At 38.9% G+C, this 27406-nt stretch overlaps 2 protein-coding genes across 12 annotated transcripts in view; one reads left to right on the top strand and one right to left on the bottom strand.

The window, feature by feature from the left end:
• PNPT1 (polyribonucleotide nucleotidyltransferase 1) overlaps nt 1-16184 on the bottom strand; it is a 40619-nt gene extending 24435 nt beyond the window's left edge. Inside the window, exons 1-11 of one of the 4 annotated variants that reach the window (XM_010809926.4) lie at nt 16002-16184; nt 11435-11495; nt 10751-10821; nt 9958-10063; nt 9048-9097; nt 8010-8073; nt 7863-7910; nt 6767-6880; nt 3041-3227; nt 1832-1883; nt 1474-1531 (exon numbers count right to left, since the gene is read on the bottom strand). In XM_010809926.4, the coding sequence (XP_010808228.1) occupies nt 1474-1531; nt 1832-1883; nt 3041-3227; nt 6767-6880; nt 7863-7910; nt 8010-8073; nt 9048-9097; nt 9958-10063; nt 10751-10821; nt 11435-11495; nt 16002-16049 (859 nt within the window). In that variant the 5' untranslated portion in view covers nt 16050-16184. Of the gene's footprint in view, nt 1-1473; nt 1532-1831; nt 1884-3040; nt 3228-6766; nt 6881-7862; nt 7911-8009; nt 8074-9047; nt 9098-9957; nt 10064-10750; nt 10826-11434; nt 11496-13629; nt 14493-16001 lie in introns of those variants that run through there. The other 3 variants (XM_059891141.1, NM_001192197.1, XM_059891142.1) reach the window with 3 other exon arrangements.
• LOC107132925 (uncharacterized) overlaps nt 1-27406 on the top strand; it is a 471858-nt gene that overhangs the window by 34574 nt on the left and 409878 nt on the right. The window contains exon 3 of one of the 8 annotated variants that reach the window (XM_059891745.1): nt 22993-27215. The exons of the other annotated variants lie outside the window; for them this stretch is intronic. Coding sequence (XP_059747728.1) covers nt 22993-23087 — 95 coding nt within the window. The 3' untranslated portion in view covers nt 23088-27215. Of the gene's footprint in view, nt 1-22992; nt 27216-27406 lie in introns of those variants that run through there. 8 annotated transcript variants of the gene reach the window in all.

Here is a 27406-nt window from a genome sequence, read left to right on the forward strand (position 1 = left end):
TTTATACTTTAACTAGGTTGCACTTAGAAAAATAATTAGTAACAAAACATTTAAAATATTATCCTATGAACCCAGAGAGTCAAGAAGGTATTTGACTCTGTGTTATTACTACTACTTTTCTTTTTTTACTGGAGTGGGTTGCCATGCCCTCCTCCAAGGGATCTTCCTGACCCAGGAATTGAACCCACATCTCTTATATCTCCTATTTTGGGAGGCAGGTTCTTTACCAACAGCGCCACCTGGGAAGCCCCAGGACTATGTATTATTAAAATCACTTTCTTTTTAAATAAGGCAGCAGGTGTTCTACAACTTTTTTTTTTTTGCATTCCCCCCACCCCCCAACTTTTTATTTTGTATTGGGATACAGCCGGTTAACAATGTTGTGATAGTTTCAGGTGAACAGTGAACGGACTCAGCCATGCATATACATGTATCCATTCTCCCCCGAACTCCCCTCTCATCCATGCTGCCACATAACATTGAGCTGAGTTCAATGTGCTATTCAGTAGGTCCTTGTTGGTTATCCATTTTAAATATAGCAGTTTGTACATGTCCAAACCAAACTCCCTAACTATCCCTTCCCTCCTTCCTTCCCCACTGGCAACCATAAGTTCATTCACTAAGTCTGTGAGTGTCTTTCTGTTTTACAAGTAAGTTCATTTGTATCATTTCTTTTCAGATTCCACATTTAAGGGATGTCATATGTTATTTCTCCTTCTCTATCTGACTTACTTCTAATCCCTAATAGGATGAAATATAGTGAGAAAAGACCAAACTTTTTCAATGGCAATTACACATATAGATAATGGATATAGATAATTATAGAAATACATAATGGCCTTAATATTGATGTTAGCAGCAAAATTTTTGTCTTGAGATATGAAGTGAGAGTATATTTGTCTATTAGCAGAAAAATTAACAAGAACTATATGTCATGTGTGGTACACATCAGTTTGTGTGACTGCTATTAAGCAATAAAATCCTTTTAATAATTTTTAGAGAGAAAGATTCTCTAAAATCTAAATTTTATAATTCCACATGTTAATAACATCAGTTAACATTTACTGAACACCTGCTATGTGCCAGGCACAGATGTAAATGGTTTCTTCATTCAGTCCTCACAAACCATATTAGAATTGCAACTTTATAAATTAAACTCAAGAATTTTAAAGAGTGTCTTTTAGGTTTTCATAGGACAGGATACAAGGATACCCATTTTGGAGTATAAGAGTTTGATCTAGAAAAGATTAGGAACACCTCAAAGCAGCATTTATTGGTGCTCACTTTGGGTCAGGTGCAGTTCTTACCCATTCATAGAAGTCAGTTTAACAGTAACTTCGGGATGTATCATTATCACAAGTTTACTAAAGATAAAACTAAGGAGTAATAAGACTAACTGATCTCTTAACAACTGAAATTTTAAAATCTATTATTTCCTTTATTTTTTTATACTAAAAGAAAAATAAAATTTACCTTTTAGTTGTTCCTCTGTATCTAATCTAATCTTGTTAATAGCTTCATCTCTGGAAATCTAAAAGAAAGTTGAAGTTCAGTTGTTATATATGGCTTTTATATTTAACATTTCTATTTTTTAAGTTACTATACAATTAACACATTTTAATAGTAATCAGATTTCCCTAATGGTAATAGTCTTTAAACGACTGCAACTGGTTACTGATTTATAAGAAATATTACCTGTTTAATTCATTTAAATGTATTCACACTCCCCTTTTCATAAAAATATGACAAATATTCATAAACAAAATTGTGTGAGCTATGACAAAAAAGAATTCCCAGAACAATTATATAAACAAAATTCAGGTATACCTACTTTATCATGTTCATAATCTGTAAAAACTGTGTAGAGTTTTTCCATGGCGAGTCTATTTTAAGCAAAAAGTAAAGGTCAGCATAATATGTAGAAACATTAGGCAGTGTTTATTATGAACAAGACTGAAATATTTAACAGGCTAAAATACTTAACATTTCATAATTAAAAATATGTATTTATTGTTCTGTAACACTGCTGCTGCTGCTGCTAAGTCGCTTCAGTCGTGTCTGACTCTGTGCAACCCCACAGACGGCAGCCCACCAGGCTCCCCCATCCCTGGGACTCTCCAGGCAAGAACACTGGACTGGGTTGCCATTTCCTTCTCCGATGCATGAAAGTAAAAAGTGAAAGTGAAATCACTCAGTTGTGTCCGACTCTTTGCAACCCCATGGACTATTCAGTCCATGGAATTCTCCAGGCCAGAATACTGGAGTGGGTAGCTGTTCCCTTCTCCAGGGGATCTTCCCAGCCCAGGGTTCAAACCCAGGTCTCCCACATTGCAGGCAGATTCTTTACTAGCTGAGCCACAAGGGAAGGAGAACACAAATTTCTTTCTCCTAACATATTATGGGCATCACTCACACATACCTTCCCTTAACTGTTCAATTAATTTCATCTCGGATTTTTCTCTCTTCACTTACTCTCATGGAACCAGCTGCTTTTTTCTATGCATTTTGGCTGTTATTGCAGGTAACCCTTTGATTGGGTAGTGTTAAAACTCTAATCTCTAAGTAATGGCTGTGAGACTCCTACTAAGGGAAATATTAACTTTTTCAGTTTATTTCAAGTGAAATAATTCTCTGGTCATTCATTCATAATTTATTGAGTACTTTATGTACAGGCACTATTATAAGACTGGGCATATAGTGGTGGCTATATTTCTTTTTGACAACCTCAAGTTTCCTTAGATATTCAAATATCTTATTCTTTACACTCTTCTTTCTTGACAGAGAGAGAGGAGAATTATCTTAATTTTGACAAGTACACTCACTCTCCCCTTTCCTTTGAGATTTAAACTTAGGTTCTTGAAGAGAGATGTAGGTTTATCCTTCTAAAAGCATTAGGCTGTTATTTATGGCAATGACTCTTAAAATAGAAAGCTGGTATTTAGGAAGTAATGTGTGGACACTGCTTCCATGAGAAGTTATTTCTGAGAGGAAATTAAATTTGGTGATACTTTCATATTTTCTTTTATACAGATGATCTTACTTATGAGCGTGTTTGACAATCTCTGGCGAAGGGACAAATAACTTCTGAGGTGTCCTCTTGGTAACACCATTTTCTTTTACCAACTGCTGGATGCCCTGAATTATTTGTTGTGTATGTTTTACTCCCACTTTGATAGCATGGCAAAAGTCCTGCTGTAAAATATTCTCTGCAGAGGCTTCCAACATGACTAAAAAGAAAAAAAAGAAAAGAAAACAAGACTGCCATTGAACCTTTTACCAATTTCCAAATGTTTCAAATTTGAATTTTCAAATGTCAAATTTACCATTTTCAAAGACCATGACATGACAAATACTACAGATCAATTTTCTACCTTTTTGATTTCTTTCCTCAGAATTAACACAATTCCAAAATATAAACAGTAGTAAATGAATAAAGAAACCTTGATATTTGAAGTTAAGTATATGTTCTTCATAAATTTACTGAGGAATTTCTCATTTAAAAAATGAAACAGAAAATGAAATGTGCACGCAATTTTTTGTAACAGCTCTATAAGATATAATTCAAATACCGTAAAATTCCATCCTTTAACATATACAACGCATCTATTTTTAAAATGTATTTAAATTGAAAAATTAAAATATCAGCACAGTAGGTGTCCATAACATTTCTTGTTTAACAATTATTTGATGTGACCTCCCACTTAATTTGGTCCTTGTCACATTTTCTAATTCTTGCCTGGGTCAGGAAATCTTTGCAGTGATATTGTTTCAAGTCAGCCAACTAGAGGACCCAAGCTACTACCATAAAATGGTTGTTTTTAGTTTTGTAAAGTATAACTCCTATGGAAAGCAGGCAAGCTCCAAAGTAAGGCTTCTAGCATTTTAGCTTTGGTTTCTATAAGGCTGAATATGTGTGCCATTTCTGGCATCTCTCAACTTGTCCAAAGTCTAAGATCATATAATGCATAGCTACCATCAAACTAGTGTGTTTAACCACATCATGTTGTCATTAAGATTTATTATGGCTAAAAAGTCATAATGAATCACTTCTAAAAAGTCACTTCTAAGGCTTCTAAGCATAATCAAGAATGGAAAAAAAAATCTTATATGCTTTACATGTTGGAATTACATCAGTCAGCTAAAGCAGATCTGTGAAACTATAAGGGAAGATCTAACATTTGTGTCACTGCTGTCTTGGAAAGAGGAGAAAGATGGCAGGGCTGAAAAGTACTGGGGGAAAAATAGCTGGAAATTTCCCCAATTTGGTGGAAACATAAACCTGCATATTCAAGAAGCTGAATAAACCCTACAAAGGATAACCCAAGGGAAGACATATCATAATTAAACTTCTAATAACCAAAGACAAAGGAAGAAAAATCTTGAAACCAGCTAGAGAAAAATGACACCATACCCATATGGGAAAGCAATTCAGACAACAGCAGATTTATCATCAGAAACCATGGAGGCCAGAAGGAAGAGGCATAATATCTTTCAGGTGCTGAAAGAGAACTGTCAACCCAGAATCCTATTCCCAGTGAAAATATTTAAGAGTCAAGGAGAAATCAAAACTCTTAAATGTGGGAGAAAGAAGAAAATGTGTCACCCTGAAATGGCTAAAGGAAGGTCTCTAAACAGTAAGAAAACAATAAAGGAAGAAACCATATTAAGAACATATTAAGCAGAAATATGGGTAAATACAACACACTGGAATACTTGTCTGCAATTTTCTAAACTGTTTGATGGTTGAAGCAAAAATTGTAACACTTCCCTGTTGTGGTTCTAAATGTAGAGAAATATTAAACAAATACACATGGAGGAGGATGAAGGGAGGTTAGGTTTCAGTTGTTCACTTGAGGCACAAAGAAGCTTCCTCTGATACCATGATATGGAGATGGTTATAACCTTTCTCTTATCTGTGTTCCCATGACATCTCCTCTCCCTTTCACAGAATTGGAGATTTAAAAACATGCATTTAATGTATGTAAACTGTACCTCAGTAAATTAATTTTAAAAAGAGCATAGGAACAGGTCAGAACAACAGCTGGAAGGCTGCCTATTGGGTTTCTGTGGCATGCTGCAGATACAGTAAAGAGCCTTAGTTCATTCCTCTAGTATCTCTTTAAAATTGGAGTGGTTCAGACACAAAGGCAGATAAACATATATGACCATTTAGAAGATGGTTTATTTTGCATCTTAACAGTAATATTAACCATTTGCTTACTAGGTTCTAGTTACTATGTTGGGTACTCTACAAACCTTGACTCTAATCTTCATAATGGCCCTATAAAGTAGCCAAATCAATTTACTAATTGATAAATTATTAAATTTCTTTTTTTTTACTAATTTTGCTGAAAGTTACTAACTTTCAGCAGAAAAATTTCAGATATAGACCAACTGAACTTCAAATAGCAAACCAACACTCTACTCAGGGCCCTTTTTGAGATGCTCAAATATAATGTAGGGGTCATTCATTATTCACAGCCTCTACAAACCTTTAATCTTCTCTATATTTTGATAGTTCCCCACCTTCACCTTTAAAAGGGAGGGTGACTTAGTGGGCACACATCTTTTTACTATTCCTCCTGGTCCCTTGCCCCTGCCTCTTTTTTCCCCTCCTGCCTGTAAGTAAGATAAGTTGGCCAGAGTTCTGTTAGCTAGAGTTCTGGAATCCCATGGTCAGAGAAGCCTGGCAGGCTGCAGTCCATGGGGTTCCAAGAGCTGTACACGACAGCGACTACACCACCACTGGTAGCCACAACATAGCCATGAAGACTGGTAGCCAGTACATAGCCATGAAGATGTGGGCAACACCCTAAGCATAGCAGAGTAGAAAGCTATAATTCCTAAGACATTAGGGGAGCTGCTGTAACTGTCCTGGACTCATTATCTCTGAATTTTTGTTACTTGAGAAAAAATAAGTTCCCATCTTGTTTAAGCCTTGTTATTTAGTTTAACCACACAATTCCTAACTAACATGTAGATAACACACAATTCCTCTTTCATGTATTTTGTCTATCATCTAGTTCTAAGTCATTATGAACATTCCAAAAGAAGCAGCTGGAAATGAGGTATTTCACATGTTAACTGAACAAAAAAGGCACTAAAAGCTTAATAAGTTTACATTTCATCAAAATGTTCCTAAATCAGAAGATTCTGTGTCAAAAAGTTCCAGACAACAAATATCAGGTAGCAGGATAAACTAAGAGACCTTATTTGTCCAAGGTTGCATGGTTAACTATGGCAGATGCTGGGTTTCAAACCCAAGTCATTCTGTTAAAGGCTATTCCCCTTCAACAGAACCAGCCTCTGATTTTCGTTCATGTTGATTATGGCATTTTAGTTGGAAGGAGTAAAGGTGACCCATGGTCCAGTGCATATTTTTATCACTAGTTTCCTATGAGGAAATATGATACCTCTTTCTCAGAGGACAACAGGCTTAGAATGACTGCATTAGCTAAATTAACATATTTAAACTAATAAAACAATTAATTTACTACCGTATTTAAAACTTCAGATTTTAGAATAGCTTATCAGTCTAAAAATAATTACTAAAATTATCTTAATAAAGATTTTTGTATTTCAATTAGTTATATAACATTCTATAATTCTAGGTATTATTTGACATGAAGAAAGAGGACTACCAAAATAGGGCAGCAATAAAACAGAACAAAAATTTTTATGGCTAATTAACAAAACACACATACATTTTTAGAAGCCAAAACCTGTACATAAAATCCAGAACAAATCTACCACATAAACTACTTACCAATCTGACTTTTAGGTGCTCCAGTAACCACTAAATTTAAAGTACTGTTAGCCATTTCTTTTCGTGTTGGGTTAACTACACATTCTCCATCAATCATTCCTATTCGTACTGCCCCTAAAATATATTAAAATATTGGCAATTGTTTAATAAAAACTCAGTTTTCAAGACATTCCAGTAATGGCTTCAATCGCTATCTTCAACTGTGACCACAATAAAATTGATATTTCTATTGTGGTATTTAAGGACCATTGACTATAATACCTCACCCTATCTTCTGGCCTCACTGGGTGACTCAAGTTCAGCATTCATCTCTGATTATGCTCGTGGTCTTTTCCTAGTCTTGACTGTATTTTCTCTTAAGACAAGTGCTTACCCTCTGATCCTGCTAAGGTACAGCATAAATGTCAGTGACTCTTGAGAAACCCTCTCTGACACCTAACTACACAAATATAAACCTGCCCTTCTCTATCATTTTCTTAACACTCTGACTATACTTTTATAGTATTGTTTATAAAAAATTGTTTCGCTCATGCTGAAACCAAGAACTGTCTCATTCATCTCTGTACTGCTGATACCTAGTCTGCCTTAGTTCTTTCATTGCTAAGTCCAATATTGGGCATTTAGGACACTCAATAATTATTTATCTAAGAAATCATTTGTAAATTGCATGAATACAACTTACATGAGCTGTAAGTTATAAACAAGTTTATATTTCAATATTATCTTGAAGGAGTGTGTACCCTGACAATTTCTCAGTCCAAAAATAGAGAAATTCTTCAAACAGAAGAGGCAACTAAGAAGTCATAGTATCTGAGAACATAAAATAATCTCTAACACATAACATATTGCTATAAGAAACAAAACCCAAAGCAAAGATAAAAGTGTCTTAAAAGAGCTGAAAGGACTCTTCTTAGAATGTCATCTAATTAGACTCCCCAAGAAACAGTAAATCAAAGCTAATAAATCTATGTCCTTGCTATAGTATGCTCACTCCTATTTTTTGAAAAAAAAAAAAAAAAATGTTTCTTCAGTGATCTTAGCCAAAAAGCTGAGAAGTCATAGAAAAAATGTTTTTTATCTTCAAATCCTAACTTACCAATAGGTCCATTCCAAGGAATATCTGATAATGAGAGGGCTACAGAAGCTTTAAAAAAGAAAGAAAATAAAAGCTGAAATAAAAATATTTCATTGCTTAAAAAAGAAAATTAACAGTAATAATTTTAATCTTTATTTTTATACTTACCACCATTAATTGCTAGGACATCAGGTTCATTAACACCATCTACTGCTAACAGATTACAAAGGATCTAGTGCAAGGGAAAAAATGCAAAGCACTTAAAAATCTACTTTATTTGGGAGGATTATCATTTGGAATAACATTTTGGCCTAAAATATAGGGAAACTATATGATATGGTTCAAAGCAAGAGCTTTGTAGTCAAACCCCTTACTTCTATCATTTAACTACATGCTTGACCACAGAAAAAATTACATAAGCCTCAAAAGTTTCCTCATCTTTAAAAGGGAAAAATAATGGTATCTTCCTAAAAAGTTCTTAGAAAAATTATAGGAAATACCGTGTATAAATTATTTATAGTACTGAGCAGTAAATGTTAGTTAGCTATGTTAGTAAATGTTACATAAAAATATTGTCATCTTCTGTTTGTTAAGCATAGACAAATTACATTGTAATAATATGCTTATGTCATATACTTAGGAAAATAACTTCTCAAGGCAATGACATTCTGACAGAGGAATATTTGCAAGGCATATTTATTTTTTTCACACATAAAATAGTTAATTAAAGTATACAAATGGGTCACTATTACAAAAGAAGGTAATATTCAGAAAGTAACAAAATATAACAAAGTAGAGGTTTAGAGAACCCAATGATAAAAAATAGGTAATAAAGACTACGTTGACAGTCCTATGTCTGTTACTAATATGACCTTCGAGGCCCAGTCTGAACTGTCCCCACCCACCTCAATTATTCTAACCTTTTTTCAAATTTACCAATTTCTTTCCTGCCCAAGGATTTTGTGCTTCCTGTTCCATCTTCCTCCACTCCTACATTGGTTAATTCCTACTCATAATTCAGGTATCAGCTCATACTGATACCAAATAAATGTTAGGTTTTAAAAATTAATGTAAACTGCAGCAGCATCACCAAAAATTCTTATTTTACACTGTTATACGGTTTGGCCTAGGAAGTATTAAATAGAGGTTACATCTTTTTTTTTTCTTTACTGACCTGGAAACAAATAAACCTAAAACAGAACATACCTGTGTATCGTAAAAGTAGCCAGCTGGAAAGAGAGGTCTAATTGAACGATCTGTCAAAAGAAAAAAAAAAGAGGTTAAATCGTTACTAGCAGAAATTGCTTCGTAATTCAACACTTTTCCCTCATTAAAGACCAAGCTAAAAAGTAATGTAACTAGCCATTTAATAAAACAAAACAATAACAGCAAAAACAAAAACCCTTGGACTAATTTACTCACAGGGACACAGATAAATATTAATAGACACCAGGTCCTAAAGATGAAAAACCAGCAGGACTGGAGCACCCAAGTGTAAAACTGGGGAGCAACTTTTCATTCTGGTTCCACAGATATCAGAATTCACTGCTTAATTGTTATTTATTTATTTAAGCAGAGGACAGAGGCTTAAGACCAACAGCACACCAAAATAAAACCCGTCCTTGGAATCCTGTGTCTGACAAGTGTGTATAAATATAAAGTAGAAATTTTGGTTAGAAGAACTATAAACTACAAATGATCCCATGATATTTAAGGATATCAAAGATTTGAAAAATCATAAACATATTTCAGTAGTTGATGAATATAACGCTTTCAGGAATTACTATGCTGAATATACAAATGAAAAATACTTAGGTTCAACAGAGTAGAGGTGTGGGCCACAGAATTTATATGATTAATAAAGATTCATTCATTTGGTCAACAAATATTTGTTGGATGCCTGTTTTGTTCCAGGGAGTATGCTAGGTATAGGGGATTCAGTATTAAACAAAAAGTTTTTTCTCATGAAGCCCACATTTGAATCAGGGGATACAAAAAGTAAATAATCTTAGGTTGTGTTAATGTAATGAAGAAAATTTAAGAGATATTATGGAACACAGATGGAAGAGAAGAGATACTAACACAGGTGTGTATATCAGAGATCTTAGTATCTTACCTATTACTCGACTTGTAAGAATTTCTTTATCAGAAGATCCAATCTCTCTTCTGAGATAGTTTGTGGGAATCCTACCTGCTGCAGCAGCCTTCTGTCTATAGTCAACCTGAAGGAGTGAAGAAAAAAAAAATGCTGTTCATTTGACTGACTTTTGTAGTAGCAAATTTTCCTCAAGAAATTACTATGGAGATACAATTGTCCTGAGGTTGCCAACAATATACTCCAGACTAAGAGTGAATATCTTGCTTACTTTTAGTGTTTTGTATCTCTTAGAGAAAGAGATGACAGAAATATTCAGTAAACTGATTTTTTAAAAAGCCTTCCACTACCCAGTTAGATGACTGTGTAGACTCAATACTTCCCACAGTAGCTTATCCTGGTCAATTTTAACACTGCCTTTTTTTTGTATCAACTCTTTAACTGCATTTCCCTTATCATAATAAAAGAAGCCATAAAATACTATTTTCACCAAAAATATACTTGTAGACTCATACAAAGGGAAATCTACGAAAGCAATGAATTCACTGCTTACTAAACATCAAAGTACTTGTGCACTTCCACTGTTTCTGTCAACTTGATAAACCTGGATCTTTAAAAAAGTATGATGACCACTGATATAAGAACTGGTTATGAAGCTCAGTTTAAATTCTTTTAATGACTCAATATCAAACAATTAAGGAAAATCCTTTATTGTGCAAAGTTTACAATTTGTACTCACTAGACCTTGGACAAAAATATTACAAATTCTATATTTATTCTATATTACAGTTCAGAAAAATCAGCAAATACTTACCACCAAAGGCATGAATTGGGAAGGTGAAGGTTTTGTTTTACTGACTGCTGTGACCATCACTGCAGTGTCACCTGACTTAAACATAAACAACAACACTGGTAAATTCCTTTAAAATTAGATATTAACATATAAGCAGTTATTCATGTAAGACTGAATCCTCCCTCAGTTAAACCCAAGGAAAGAGAATTATTATTCTGTGACACTGTGACTATGAAAATAATTATTCACAAGCAGTCCAATCTTAATCCCTTCTGCATAATCATGATCTATATTAGAATAGTCACTAAGTTTTTCAAAAGTAACAGAACTAAAAGGGAAAAGGCTCACTGATAGCTTAGTCACATCCAATCATATTTTCTACTTTTTATTAGGAAATTTAGGCTATAAATAAAGAAAAAATTATTACTATTGAAGAAACCAGTAAAATTACTTTCTCTAGAAAAGCATTACAGAATTTATTAACAGAATAAATTAGAACCCCAAGTTTGGAAGAGACCTTAAAGGTCATTTAGTATATCTAGTCCTCCGACCTCCCAGTTGTCTGGAATGATTCTGACACTACAAATGGTCTGAATTAATTTCCAGTACCAGAATTCTAAGAAGTTACATGATGTTATAAAGATATTCAGTACCAGTCTCCATAACCATTTTTAGGGTGAAAATTTAACAATTTGGACTTTTTACCTGTACTACAGCAGAGCCATCTGCAAATCTGGCCAGTTTTCCAGAGGATATTTCTAACTTTCTGTTCAAAATAAAAATCCAATACAAAAGGACTTAGGTCATTAGTACAATTCCTAACTTAGAATAAATCAATCAAAGATTCTAAAGAACTAAAGGTCCCATAGGCCTCCAACTACCAACAAACAAACAAATAAACAAAAAAGGGACAGAGCTGACTATAATTACCAAAGATTCAAGGGGAGGTTAAGATCTCCTTTATAAAAAATACAGAAACCAAAGCACAGGAGTAATTTGAATGACAGAGTATTTCTGAAGGGAAGAAGCTCCTTTCTTAAGGTTAATTTCCCATTTATCACATCTTTTGTCTCCTGTCTTACCATTCTTGCCTTGTTGACGAAAGTAGCCTTTTAACACACAAACTTTATCATTTCTCTCCTTAATTCCTTTAAAATCTTCCTCACTGCCTTTAAAATATAAGCTCCAAAATTGCCAACAGAAACTTTCATGTTCTACAACAGTGCCAAGATAAGTCAGTCTTTTCAACCAATGGTGCTGGGACAACTGGATATCCATATGCAAAAAAGGTGATAGAAGTTGGACCCTTTCCTCATATTATAAATAAAAATTAACTCAAAATGGATTATTGACATAAATGTGAAAATTAAAACTATAATACTCTAAGAAAAAACACAGGAGTAAATCTTCATAAACCTGGGTTAGACAACATCTTCCTACAGATGACATCAAAAGCACAAATAAAAAAGGAAAAAAAAATAGATAAATCTCACTTTATCAAAATTAAAAACTTTCATGCTACAAAGGACATCATTAACAAAGTAAAAGAAAATCTACAGAGTAGCACAAAGTATTTGGAAATCATATACCTGATAAGGGACTTGTATCTAGATTATGTAAAGAACGCTTACAACTCAAAAAGAAACCCAATTTTATAAACTGGTAAACGATTTCAATGTTTCTTCAAGGAAGATCAACAGTACTGCATGAAAATATGCGCAACATCATTAGCCGCTAAGGAAATGCAAATCAAAACCACAATGAGATACTATTCACATCTACTAGGATGGTTATGATGGGTATGTGTTGATGGCGTGTGGAGAAATTGGCAGTCTCATACACTGCTGACTGAAATGTAAAATGGTACACCTGCTTTGGGAAGTAATCTGGCAATTCCTCAAAAGGTAAAACACAGAAGTACCCCAGATGTTCTCAAACACAGGCTTGGATTAATAGTCAAATACCAAATCCTCCCACTTTCTTTGTTCTTTCTGTTGATCTACACAATGTCTCCTTTAGGGGTCCCAGACCACCTACCTGGGGAAGGCAATGGCACCCCACTCCAGCACTCTTGCCTGGAAAATCCCATGGATGGAGGAGCCTGGTGGGCTGCAGTCCATGGGGTCGCTAAGAGTCAGACACAACTGAGCGATTTCACTTTCACTTTTCATCTTCATGCATTGGAGAAGGAAATGGCAACCCACTCCAGTGTTCTTGCCTGGAGAATCCCAGGGATGGGGAAGCCTGGTGGGCTGCCATCTATGGGGTCGCACAGAGTCGGACATGACTGAAGCGACTTAGCAGCAGCAGCAGACCACCTACCAGATAGTTCTGCCTTGGTGACTGACCTAAACTTTTTTCCCCCTAGATGGTTACTTTCCATTATGTCTCATGATCTCAGCTGGTGTCTAACTGACACATGTAATTTTTTCCTGTATTTCATGGTGATTTTACCTCTTATCAATTTACTTGCCAATATTTTAATGTATAAAATACCTCCAAATATATATAAAAGATTGTTAACATATCAGTGGCTTCTGAAATTGGAACTGGGTGGCTATGGGACTATATGAGAAGATTTTTGAGCTTTTTAAATATTGAATGATATGAGTGAATACCTAATCAAAATATACTTTTGAAAAAAATAATAAAAAGGGTAAAATGAGAAAGGAGGTCCTACTGGTGGGCAAGAGTAGGAGGAGATTGCTTAGGAAGAGAGAAGGGAAAAGAGGAGCTAACTGCCACAGGAAGTAGAACTCCAGGGAGAGAGAGATGCAAGTATTTTTGGAAACACTTGCAAAATGGTATGGAATGTAACCACCTTCCTCTTAGAAAAATTCAGTGGTTCAAAACTCACGCTACCCCACCCCCACTCCCGCAAAAACAAAACAAACACCCACCTTTATGATTGGGCCTTGCCTTTGCTGCCAAACTCATATTTCACTTTTCACTCCATCCACACAGAGTTATTTGTAGCTAGTCAGCACACTCTCTCACTTCTCTGCAATTGCACTTGCCATCTTCTCTGCTACTTTCTCCCTGCTAATTCCTTTTTGCGTTTCAGGATTCACCTTCAACAGCAAGCTTTACAGTGGGATAAACACCCCTTTGTGCTCCTTCAGCATGCTCTTCATACTTTTCCCACAAACTGATTTTCTCAGCACTGAATCTGTGTTCTTCCTCATCAGACTATCTCTAGTTGCCTTGGAACTCAATATAGTAAATGCTCAATAACTTGCTGAAATGAAAATTACTACAAAGTTTATTGTGAGTAGTAAAGACATTTACCACAACAGTATACACCCTTCTAGGACATTGTAAAGAATACATATAACAAGTATCAAGTTGGTGGTACAAAGCAGTCACCCAAAAAAGTTTGTTGCAAACTTATGACAAAGAAAATAATTGACCCAGCAGGTATGAGATTTATGAATTTCACTGCTACAACACATGACACAGGTTTAAAAATAGGTTACAAAAAAAAATCCCAGTTGACTAATAAATGAGATTCAAAGTAGACTATTTATGAAAAATTTGGAGGGCAAACCTAACCTTGTTGTTTTGAGTCCCTGCTGCCGCTGCCAAGTCGCTTCAGTCGTGTCCGATTCTGTGCAGCCCCATAGACGGCAGCCCCCTGGCTCCCCCATCCCTGGGATTCTCCAGGCAAGAACATTGGAGTGGGTTGCCATTTCCTTCTCCAATGCATGAAAGTGAAAAGTGAAAGTGAAGTCGCTCAGTCGTGTCCGACTCTTAGCGACCCCATGGACTGCAGCCCACCAGGCTCCTCGGTCCATGGGATTTTCCAGGCAAGAGTACTGGAGTGGGGTGCCATTACCTTCTCCGGTTTTGAGTCCCTAGTGCCTAACAAACAGTAGATGTCTGTGTAATGAAATGTTCTGGGGCATTTCTTCAGAGAAGAATAAATTTTAGTCCTTGAAGAATGGAAGAGATATCTTTTCCCTCAAAAATCAGAATCAAAGAATGCAAGAGGTGGAAAGAAAGACCTTAGAGATCATCTAGTCTAGCAGTCAACAAACCACAGCTCTTTTCTTTTTATAGTCTTTAACCTAACAACTTTTTTTTTTTTTTTACATTTTTAGAGGGTATGTAAACGCATATGATTACATGACCTACACACAGTAGGCAAAACCGAAACACCCAGCTTTATGATTTGGTCTAAAATATTTACTATCTGACCCATTACAGAAAAAGTTTGCTGACTCTTGATCTAATAAAAGTCTCCTCATTCAGGGGAGTGGAAGGAGCGGTGACATAACTTGTTCAAAGATCATTAAGTCAGGGAGGAATTGTTGGATTCAAAGCCAGATTTTCTGACTTTTGTATGAACTAGAGTCAACGTTTTTTAAAAAATACATGTGAAAACTATATATAAAGCATTAGAAGTTTCATTTTTTAAAATGAATCCCATACTACTTTTATAAAAGTCATTTTAGAAATGAATTCTGGCAAACAAACCCCAAGAGAGTATCAATTTGAAACACAAGTTTAAAATCCACCTAGTCTCATAGGAGTAGCTTTGACTGACCCTGAGAAAGTTACCTAAGCTTCTCTGAGCCCCTGTTGCTTTAACTGTAAAATGAGAGTAATAGTACATTTACTATAGGCTTCCCAAGTGGCTTAGACGGTAAAGAATTTGCCTGCAATTCAGGAGACCTGGGTTCCATGCCTGGGTTAGGAAGATCCCCTGCAGAAGGGAATGGCAACCCTCTCCAGTAATCTTGCCTGGAGAGTTCCACGGACAGAGGAGCCTGGCTGGGTTCGCAAAGAGTCGGACGGAACTAAGTGACTAACACTTTCACAGGCTTTAACAGAGTATCATATAACCAGCGTCAACAAACTGATTTTGTCCTTCCCTTCCTACCCAGAGTCATATGGGCCAAGCTTCTTAGGCAGTAAACTGGATTGAAGGACGTAAGCATCAATTGTTAACGCGTTATCTTTTTCATTTCATAGCCGAGGAATCACCAAAAGTAAAAAGAATGGAAATCAGGTGGGCAAACTCAAGTTGGGGAAAAGAAGCTCGGAACAGGGAGGGAGGGAGGAAGAAACAGCAAAGGGCACGGTACTGAGACAGCAAAGGATGTAGGGGGATAGGGGCGGGGGTACCAAGAAAGAGTTTCCAAACACGGAAAAGTAAATTTGTAACTTAGGTTTAGGGTAAAGAGACTTGGGTTGCCGGATTCGTACTCTAGGAAGTGAATGTATATGGACCCGCCTTGTGAAAGGGCAGAGAACACACACAGTTCCTTACCTGCTGCCTAAGTCCACGGCCACAGATCGCGGCCCGGTGCCACCCCATAGTGCTCGCACCTGTAACTGGGTGAGTGTCCTATCCCGCCCTGGCAGACGGAGGCGACCATCACCCAGAGGCCGCAGCCGGAGACACGAGCAGCAATGCCTGCAGGCCGCCATGACACCTGGCACGCGATCATCCCGGGCCGCGCCCTGATTGGCTTACTCGGCAGATAGTGGGGTGGAGCCTGACGCAGTTTCGTTTCCGCGGTACCGAGGGGAACGCCGGGGAAACGGATAGCTGGCCGCTTTCTACGAAGCGTAGAGAGGGTCAAAACTATCTGAACGCAATTGCGACAACTCGTCCTTTATTAGCCAATCAACAACAATTAGAAAAATAATGTGAGTTTTTTGGTTTGTTTTTCATTTTTTCTATCGTAGTTTAAAAGAGAATCTAAAATAGCACAAGTATTTAAAAGAGTATTGCAGTAATAGAAGTAATCAGAAAACACATCGTTGTTATCTGGCTTCTGCCAGCTGAGAATTAGGAGAGTTTGCATAGTGGGCCATGGAAAGAGAACTTTTTGTCTTCCATCCTCCCCCCGGCTTTTATTTTATAAATTTCAAGCAACAAATATACTACTACTTTACCAAGGGAGTACCAAGTACCACCATTGGAGCCCAATTTATTTCTAGTAAGTTAATTTCACCTCTGGTTGACCTATGTTACCATTTTATTTATCATTATGCTCATTTGGGTTCAATTCCATTTTAATATTTAGCAGTTAATTTCTCTGCCTATTTTTGTCAAGTGTTAATACTTTCTAAACCAACTTGCCACTATTTTTTAAAAGTTTTGGAAAATGAAAAAAAATTTTTGGAATTTGATTTGATAAATTTCTAGGGGGTGGATAAATTTCTCCCACCCCTCTTAATCCAGTCTGTTGGAGAAATCTTTATATAGTTCCTGGAATGAATCAAATGATTATTGTTCTGAGGATCATATTTCTCTTTTAAGGTCATAACCCTGTTCCCCAAAGAAATCCAAATAACAAATTGCTCTCAAGAGCAATTCTAATCACTGATTTGGAATTTCCATGTCAATAGAAGGGATTACAGATAACTCTGTTTACAGGTATTTAATGTTAAAGTAGTTTTTGCCTTTTTTCTACCTTTTTCTTTACCTTGTGTTGCCAGTGTTTTCAAGACCAATCCACTGAAACCTGTCATAAAGACAAATCTATCAGAATCTACCTGCCACAATTCAACATGATTTTAGTTTTATAAATTAAGAATATTAAATCACCTTTTGGTAAAGGACCTAAATACTGTATAATCCTTTTCATTTAGGCCTAATAGTTTAGAGCATAGAATTGAAGTTGTTACCAATCCTCAAAGAGTCAGTGACCCCTCAATTGGTCCTTTGCCTGGAGTTGCAAATGCCACTCAAATGAAGCCAAGTTTGGTATAGTACAGCAGAAGTTTTATTTATAGATCAAGGAATGGAGAAAGGAGAACTCATACTTTAAAAACACCTTCTCCCCAAAGGGAGGAGGAATAAAGGAATTTTATGGGGTAGAAGGCAGAGAAGTCATCAGGGCTCTAGGAAAGGAGTGGAGATTGCCACCGGCTGGGGTATATGTAGTCTTTCACACTTCTTTGCAGAAGGCAGGAAGTATGCCTAGTATGCCTCAGTCAGTCAGTCAGTCAGTTCAGTCGCTCAGTCGTGTCCGACTCTTTGCGACCCCATGAATTGCAGCATGCCAGGTCTCCTTGTCCATCACCAACTCCCGGAGTTCACCCAGACTCATGTCCATCGAGATGGTGATGCCATCCAGCCATCTCATCCTCTGTCGTCCTCTTCTCCTCCTGCCCCCAATCCCTCCCAGCATCAGAGTCTTTTCCAATGAGTCAACTCTTTGCATAAGGTGGCCAAAGTACTGGAGTTTCAGCTTCAGCATCATTCCTTCCAAAGAACACCTAGGGCTGATCTCCTTCAGAATGGACTGGTTGGATCTCCTTGCAGTCCAAGGGACTCTCAAGAGTCTTCTCCAACACCACAGTTCAAAAGCATCAATTCTTCGGTGCTCAGCTTTCTTCACAGTCTATCTATAGAAATGGATAATAATACAAATCTCACAGGACTTTTTTTTTTTTAATTTAAGATTAAATGTGACAGAGGGTGTAAGGTGTTTACGTACCTGGCACATTGTCAGTTCAGTTCAATTCAGTCTCTCAGTTGTGTCTGACTCTTTGCGACCCCTTGGACTGCAGCACACCAGGCTGTCTTGTCCATCACCAACTCCAGGAGCTTGCTGAAACTCATGTCCATCGAGTTGGTGATGCTATCCAATCATCTCATTCTCTGTTGTCCCCTTCTCCTCCTGCCTTCAGTCATTCCCAGCATCAGGGTTGTTTCCAAAGAGTAAGTTCTTCACATCAGGTGGCCAAAGTATTGGAGTTCAGCTTTAGCATCAGTCCTTCCAATGAATATTCAGGACTGATCTCCTTTAGGATTGTCTGGTTTGGTCTCCTTGCAGCCCAAGGGACTCTCAAGAGTCTTCTCCCCAACACCACAGTTCAAAGGATCAGTTCTTTGGCACTCAGCCTTCTTTATAGTCCAACTCTCACATCCATACATGACTACTGGAAAAACCATAGCTTTGACCGGATGGACCTTTGTTGGCAAAGTAATGTCTCTGCTTTTTAATATGCTGTCTAGGTTGATAATAACTTCTCTTCCAAGAAGCAAGCGTCTTTTAATTTCATGGCTGCAGTCACCATCTGGAGTGATTTTGGAGCCCAAGAATATAAAGTCTCTGACTGTTTTCATTGTCTTCCCATCTGTTTGTTATGAAGTGATGGGACCAGATGCCATGATCTTTGTTTTTTGAATGTTGAGTTTTAAGCCAACTTTTTCATTCTCACCTTTCACCCTCATCAAGAGGCTCTTTATTCCTATTCACTTTCTGCCGTAAGGGTGGTGTCATCTGCACATCTGAGGTGATTGATATTTCTCCCGGCAATCTTGATTCCAGCTTATGCTTCATCCAGACCGGCATTTTGCATGGTGTACTCTGCATACAGCAACTCAATAAATGGTAGATTCATCTTTGATTCAGTCTTTTCTTAATTTTCCCTCTAGTTTTCTCTGTTTGAAATACTGAACGACCTTCTTTTCTTCAGAAAAGAAAAAAAATTTCTTTACAGTCATAAAGAAACCATGGGTCGGTTAGTTTTCATCCAGTTGGAAATGCTAGAAAGCAGAAATCGCACATTGAACTCCCACCAATTTCCTCCCACCAATCCAAAATAATTGAAATGGTAGTAATTGGATCATAAACTGAAAGGCAAATGTGGATGCTGAGGTATCGTGGCAGAGCTTTATTATGAAGTAGTCATCCAGACTGAGCGACTTTACTTTCACTTTTCACTTTCATTCATTGGAGAAGGAAATGGCAACCCACTCCAGTGTTCTTGCCCAGAGAATCCCAGGGACGGGGGAGCCTGGTAGGCTGCCGTCTATGGGGTTGCACAGAGTGGGACACGACTGAAGTGACTTAGCAGCAGCAGCAGGAGCAGCAGTCATCCAGATGATCCAGACTATGTTCATATTAAGCATTTTAAGATTGACTTAGAAACATATGAGGTTTACATTCTTGTGGTTGCAGCTACCAAAGCTGTCATCCATGAGGTTCAATCTGAAATGTCACATTCTAGAAGTACAGTTCTGCCAAGTCTAGTTCAACAGCCAAAATATAATTTAAAATCAACTTCTTTACCTTGAAGCACATTAAAGGTGATCCAATTTAAATCCACCAGCAATGTTTCTCAATGTTTCTCTTTTCCTTCAAACTCCAGTGAACCTGCATCAAAACAATTAAGACCACTGCACCCTCGGAGTAGCAATTTCATTTAAGTAAAACACCATTGCATTAAATGATTGCTAATTACAATTTAATTTGGTTTGTAGCTTGGTTTAAACCATATATATATGTACATATATACAAATTTGTTGTTGTTTAGTTTCTAAGTTGTGTCCTACTCTTTGCCACCCCATGGACTGTGGCCTGCCAGGCTCCTCTGTTCATAGGATTTCCCAGGTAAGAATACTGGAGTGGATTGCCATTTCCTTTTCCAGTGGGTTTGCATGGCAACCCACTCTAGTATTCTTGCTAGAGAATCCCATGGACAAAGGACCCTGGGGGACTGCAGTCCATGGGGTTGCAAAAAGTCAGACACAACTTAAGCAACATAGCATGCAATGCTAAGAAAGAAATAAACTAGGTACGAAGGTAGAAAATAGTGAGGTGAAGGCATAACTTGCATCAAATAAGGTGGCCAGGAAAGGACTTCCTGAGGAAGAGACATTTAAGCCAGCCTGAACGATAAGAAGGAGACAATTTCTGAGACATAGGGCCACGTGGGAGAAGCTACTTGCAAGGGGATGATTACCCCAAAGTCGTAAAAGAGTTTGACTTCTATGAAGACATACAGAAAAGCCAATTTGGCTAGAGCGTGGTAAAGAAGAGTGTGGCAGAGATGAGGAAGGAGAGAAAGGAATGGGAAAGTTTTAAAAGTCATGGTCTAATCTACATTTTAAGATGTTCCCTCTGGCTGCTGAGTTCAAAATGGATTGGAGGTGGATGAGAGAGTACTATAGAGATCAGGAGTAATATGGTGACAAGGGTGACAAGAAGAAAGGATGGACGGATTTGGAATATATTTTAGTATTGAGATTGGTAGGATTTGTTGATGAATTGGATTCAGGAAGGGGAGAATTACAACTATCAAGAGTCTTAGATGGATTAGGAATGGAGTGTCTGAGACACACAAGATGCTGTCACAACGTGGACCTGACTCAAGGAGAGAACTAGAGAAATATAAATATAAGAGTAATAAGCATACCATCAATGTCACAAGCCACCAATATGCATGATATCTCCTAGAGAGAGGTTAGAAAGAAAAGAGAAGGCCTGGATCTGAGCCCTAAGGTGGGAGAGGCTGCTAAGTCTATGGAGATGGAACCAACCTTGTTGCAGGAGGAATGCTAGGATATATTAGGCTAGATATTTTCCATTTGCATCTGCTCCTTCCACTTTTTACTCTTCTTAGCTCTGCCCTGTACCCCAAGGAGCTGATTCACAGGTTGTAACACTCCACCTCCCTGGCCCTCTGACTTATGGTTGGGTTAGCCAGTGGGAGACACCAGCAGGAGATCAGGGGGTTGGAGGAGAGAGGATTTAAAAACACAGAACCTGAATTTGTCGTGGTGTGGCAATGACTGCTTCCATCTCTGGCCCTGCTTACTTGACTCTGGCTCTCATTCCAATTACACCGTTTCTTCTCCTTGCTACATTGGGCCTTAAGAGTTTCCTACTGCTGCCCATCTTTCAGTACCTCAGCATTCCTCACTGTTAGTTCCAGAATCACTTTCCCCTCTATAAATACCCCTTTAATTAAATTCTCTTCAGAACTCCTATGAGTATCCCCTCTGTTTCCTTCTTCCTTCTGTTCCTTGGAGGGGCTCTCTTCACTATTTGCATATCATCAGTAGAACACTGTTACTTGTAGGTGGGAGATGAGAGGTATGCTGTTCTGATTAATCCTCAGTCTTAGGAAGGATTATCTCCCTGGATCTTGGGTGTGAGAAGCATTCTCAGTGCTGAAGTCTCTCTGCCAGCTGTAATTCTGTAATTCCTAGCATGTATTCTGTCCCTTCCCCAGAGGTAAAGGGTTATGTTCTGTTACTTCTCCCACCTGCAGTGGAGTTTCACAGTGCCTTAGGTGACAGCATTTACCTTCCCGTAATGGGTAAGGTACCTCCCCCTTCCTAGGGGAGGTAGGGGAGAAGGACCCAGTGTGACTTCTGTCCTTCCTGAAGTGACTGCTGTGCTCCTTCCCAGGCCTGTACTAGGAAGGACACTTCTCAGGACTCTTGCTCTGTACTCCATTGTGTCCAACTCTTTGTGATCCCTATGGACCGTAGCACTCCAGGCTCCTCTGTCCCTGGGAGTTTTTAGGCAGGAATACTGAAGTGGGCTGCCATTTCCTCCCCTAGAGGATCTTCCCAATCCAGGGATCAAACCTGTGTCTCCTGCATTGCAGTCAGATTCTTTACCCCTGAGCCACCAGGGAAGCCCACGCTTAGGCTTATCCAGGCTTTTTTTGTTGAGTGCCCAAGTGAGGTCCCGGAGAAGGCAATGGCAACCCACTCCAGTGTTCTTGCCTGGAGAATCCCAGGGACGGGGGAGCTTGGTGGGCTGCCGTCTGTGGGGTCACACAGAGTCAGACATGACTGAAGCAGCTTAGCAGCAGCAGCAGCAGCAGCAGCAAGTGAAGTCCGCAGAGAAGAGGCTGTGAGTGGTTGTGAATTCCTCTTGTATCTGCAGCCTCTAGGGGTTCTATAGTCTCTAGGTAGCCTACAATTGCCCTCTAGTAATTATTTAAAAATTAGAGTTGAATTCTCCTTGCCAATGTCTTTTGATGACTGTGCCAGGTAAGCAAGGGTTCATGTCCTGTCTCTCTTTGGAGGCTCTTATCTTTCTTTAGATTTCAGATTATTTGGTTACTCTTTCATTTTAGTGTTCTAATGGGTACTAGGAGAGTTGTGAATTTCCAGATTGTCTGGTGTTATTGTTATTGTTATAAGGATGGGATGCTCTTTCCAAATGTCCACCATTACTGCAGACATCCACAAGCTGGCTATGATGTGGGTTGTACGTGTGGGAACACCTCTGCTGAGACCACCAAACTGCATAGTTTCCTAATGTGGATACTCTCTGGGTGACATTTTGTGACCTTCGCAGCTTCTGCTCCTGGTGTTCTGTTGCACAGCTTCTTACTGCTGAGACCCTCTTGTCTTGGCTTTTAGCCCTCTTGGGTAAAGTACTATTAAAATAGCTTTCTTGGGTTCTCTTGGCCCATAAAGTCTCACATCCTTGCCCCCTAAACTGGTAGCACTGTCACTTATTTCAGCCACTGACCTCTTTTCTTACCCTCCTTTGCAGGTGGCTCCAGTCAGTCTCTGGCCTCCAAATTCTCTCACTTGGAAAACAGGCACTGGAGTCTGTGTTCTTTCTTCCTTGGCTCCGTTGGGCCTTAGTTGCATCATGCAGGATCTTCATCAAGTCACGTGGGATCTTTCATTGCAGCCTATGGACTCTCTAGTTGTAGTGCATGGATAAGCAGTTGCAGCACTCGGGCTTAGTTGCTCTGTGGCATATAGGATCTTAGTTTCCTGACCAGAGGTCGAACCTGTGTCCCCTGCATCCCAGGGCAGATTCTTAACCACTGGACCCACCAGGCAGGTCCCTAGAGTCTATATTCTCAAATGTCCCTGTATGACCACTTTGGAGTATTAAGATGGACTCTCAGAATTTGGTTGGATGTCAAGAATGATGTCACACCCGCACCTCACCTCCACCTACATACCAAGTTAAGTATGAAAAAGTGTATTAGTTACCTAATGAGGCTTTGAGAGGAGCAAGACAGACTTCACAAGCTGATATTTAAAAAAAATGTTATTCATTTATGTATTTTGTTTTTGGCTGTGTTGGGTCTTCATTGCTGCATGCCAGCTTTCTCTAGTTGTAGCGAGCAGGGGCTACTCTCTAGTTATGGTACATGGGCTTCTCATTATGGTGGCTTCTCTTGCTACAGAGTACAGGCTCTAGGGCGTGCAGGCTCATTCGTTGTGGTGCACAGGTTTAGTTGCCCCGAGGCACGTGGGACCTTTCTAGACCAGGGATCGAACTGATGTCCTCTGCATTGGCAGGCAGATTCTTAACCACGGGACCACCAGGGAAGTTCTACAAGCTAACTTGACTTTGAAAATGGCTTGAGAGAGCAGGGAAAGGAGACTGGCTTAGAGTTTTCATTGTGGTTATGAGGTGGTGCTGGGGTGAGTGTCCTTAACGTGTGGGTGGCCAGAGGCTTGTGTGCTTTGAATTTCCCACAGGTGCGAAAAGAACGAGTGCTCGAACTTTCTTATCAGTGTGCCCAGATGTAAGGCACAAGGAGAAGAGGGATATTGAGGGTTACAAGTTATCATCAATCAAACTAAAAAATGATGGATTCAAATTCTTTATTCCAGTCCTCCAGCTGTAGGTGACATATATTAAGCCTTCCTGAGAACTCTCTTACTGTTTTTGCTCCTATTTCATGGCATCACACAGCTATTCTAGAGCTTAATAAATGTTTAGTTGTGGAAGAAAATATTTTTCTTATTCTCATTCAGTGGTTCTCTTGAGCTCCCATTGCTTAGTTTGATTGAGGTGGGAAGGGCAGGGAAGACTCTGTCTTCCTCCATGGAAAGGGCAGGAAAATGCCATATCATTCCTCGTTACCTCATGTAGCACATCTTTACCTACATGCATGCATGCATGCATGCTAAGTCACTTAGTCTTGCCCGACTTTGTGTGACCCCATAGACAGCAGCCCACCAGGCTCCTTTGTCTACAGGATTCTCTAGGCAAGAATACTGGAGTGGGTTGCCATTTCCTTCTCCTTTACCTACATGGCTCTTCTTTATTCAAGTTCCAAATTGTTAGTGTCCTCTGTTTTGGCTGGAATGGATGTTGGGAGTTGACAGTTATGGACTGGTTCTGCTGTCTTGTATCTTGTAGAATGTTGGGGTAATTATCACTAATTATTTTTATTTTTGGAGCCTTAACCCAAAGTGTGGTATAGTAGGAAAAGTCCTCATTTAATACCCTGTTTTACACATACTGGGAAGAAATTTTCCTTCACTGAAATAAGGGAGAAGGTAGAGAGAGGAGCCGGAGAAGGCAATGGCACCCCACTCCAGTACTCTTGCCTGGAAAATCCTGTGGACGGTGGAGCCTGGTAGGCTGCAGTCCGTGGGGTTGCTAAGAGTCGGACACGACTGAGTGACTTCCCTTTCACTTTTCACTTTCATGCATTGGAGAAGGAAATGGCAGCCCACTCCAGTGTTCTTGCCTGGAGAACCCCAGGGATGGGGGAGCCTGGTGGGCTTCCATCTATGGGGTCGCACAGTGTCGGACACGACTGAAGCGACTTAGCAGCAGTAGTAGCAGCAGAGAGAGGAGCAAATGCAGGTGAGTTTGAAGGCTTGCCTAAAGGAGAATTAAGGAAATTTGTTTTACTTCAGTGTCTTTAATGAAGTTTGAGATAAAACCAGTAGCTGAGAGTTGAGGGTAGAGGGTTGTGGGGGAGAGAAGACATATGAAGTTTAGGAAGGAAGTTATTTTGGGGGATAGAAAACTGAATCTTCTCAGGAAGTATGATGGGATTGCTAGACACTGGGGTTGCATGGCTGTGTGCCCTTAGAGATTTGTGATCATGTATTTCAAGGGAAACCAATCTATTCATTTGGGTGAATTTTTTTTCTAGCAAAGTCAGATATTTGGAGAATAAGGTTTATTTTGAGCTGAAGGAAATTAAGAACCAACAAATATAATAAAGATTCTCTGCTCTCCCCTTATCTGCCCAGAAATAGGGCATAAATTTCCCTTTGCAAAGGTGGCATAAATTCCCCTCTACCCCTTGTGGTGTAACAGGATGAGGAGAATGGATTTTATCACTGGAAATGGAAGGCTGGAACTGAGATGAATCTGAATAAATGAAACCTTACTAAAATAGCTCTCATTTTCCACTGGTTTCCCTCAATTGATCACTATAGAAGCTTAAACCCCTCTTTCCTTTGTCTAGTTGCTTTTCTGCAATTTATCACACTTTGTTAAAATGGTACAGCCCCTGGGTCTAAATGCTTTGGGTTTTCACTTGTTTCCTTTGAAGCCTCTGTGTTTGTGTAAATATTAGCATGAGTAAAATTTATATACATTTTCTTTTATGAATATATCTTTTGTCAGTTTATAGACTTCACTTAACTTAAGAGGGTAGAGGAAAACTTTAAAAAGCATCTGTTCCTCCTTGTCATGGATTATTAAGAAAGCTGTGACTGGATATCACCACTGTCCCACATTTTCTGCTGTGAGGAAAGCAATAATGGGGATTAGGAAATTTTCCTCCTTTGGAATAGTCACCCAGCCTTTCTGATACATGAGGTAGCAGATATCTCTTTGGTATCTTCCCCAGGAACCAAGTGAACTGAGCAGTTTTAGGGCTTTGAATCAGTTCAGTTCAGTTCAGTTCAGTCGCTCAGTCGTGTCCGACTCTTTGCGACCCCATGAATCGCAGCACGCCAGGCCTCCCTATCCATCACCAACTCCCAGCGTTCACTCAGACTCACGTCCATCGAGTCAGTGATGCCATCCAGCCGTCTCATCCTCTGTCGTCCCCTTCTCCTTCTGCCCCCAATCCCTCCCAGCATCAGAGTCTTTTCCAGTGAGTCAACTCTTCGCATGAGGTGGCCAAAGTACTGGACTTTCAGCTTTAGCATCATTCCTTCCAAAGAAATCCCAGGGCTGATCTCCTTCAGAATGGACTGGTTGGATCTCCTTACAGTCCAAGGGACTCTCAAGAGTCTTTTCAAACACCACAGTTCAAAAGCATCAATTCCCACCTTATGGGAATTCCCTACCTTATGGCAGAGGGTAGAGGCTAGTAAGGTAACACAGAGATAATACTTGCTATTTTGGGGAGGAGAATGCGTGTTAAATCTCTTCAGTCGTGCCCAACTCAATCGTGCGATCCTATGGACTGTATCCTGCCAAGCTTCTCTGTCCATGAGATTCTCCAGGCAAGAATAATCAAGTGGGTTGTCATGCCCTCCGAAAGGGAATCTTCCAAACCCAGGGATCAAACTCAAGTCATTGGCAGGCAGGTTCTTTACCACTAGCGTCACATGGGAGGAGAATGCTGCTGCTGCTGCTGGTAAGTCGCTTCAGTCGTGTCCGTCTCTGTGCGACCCCATAGATGGAGGAGAATAAGGGATAGTAAAAATCCCTTTCACTTCTCTTTGTCTTGGTGTACTGAAATTTCCCTCCATCCCAATAAAAGAAGAATCAGAAAGAGGTCTGCCCCAATGAAGGTATCACCCAAATTTTTCCATACCTTAAAACAGCTTAGGTTCTATATCCAGATCCTCAGTCTCAGGGGTGTTCCTCTGTGTCCTGATACCGTCAATCACCATTATGGTTATTTGTTACTTATACTACCACTAGTCATTGTCACTTTTCCTAATGGATGGGTTTTCCTATACTGATTACATTCCTGATGCATTCACTCATTGTTACTGTCTAGGAAAAAGTTTTATAGAATTTTAATGAATAAAGGCAATTTACAAATAGGTTTTTGCATATGTTTGTGTGTCTTTTGAATTCTAACTAATTGCAACCTCCACTGGATTGTTATTTAAATTTTATGTTAGTTATTCTTTGGATAGTGGAATCATTGTTCCTTCTCACAAAACAGTTTCTTTGAAGTCTGCATGAAGGAACAATAATTGAGCACAAAAGCCTGACCTTGCCAACACTGCAT

This window comes from Bos taurus, chromosome 11 (genome assembly GCF_002263795.3).
Source record: "Bos taurus isolate L1 Dominette 01449 registration number 42190680 breed Hereford chromosome 11, ARS-UCD2.0, whole genome shotgun sequence".
Lineage (NCBI taxonomy): Eukaryota > Metazoa > Chordata > Mammalia > Artiodactyla > Bovidae > Bos > Bos taurus.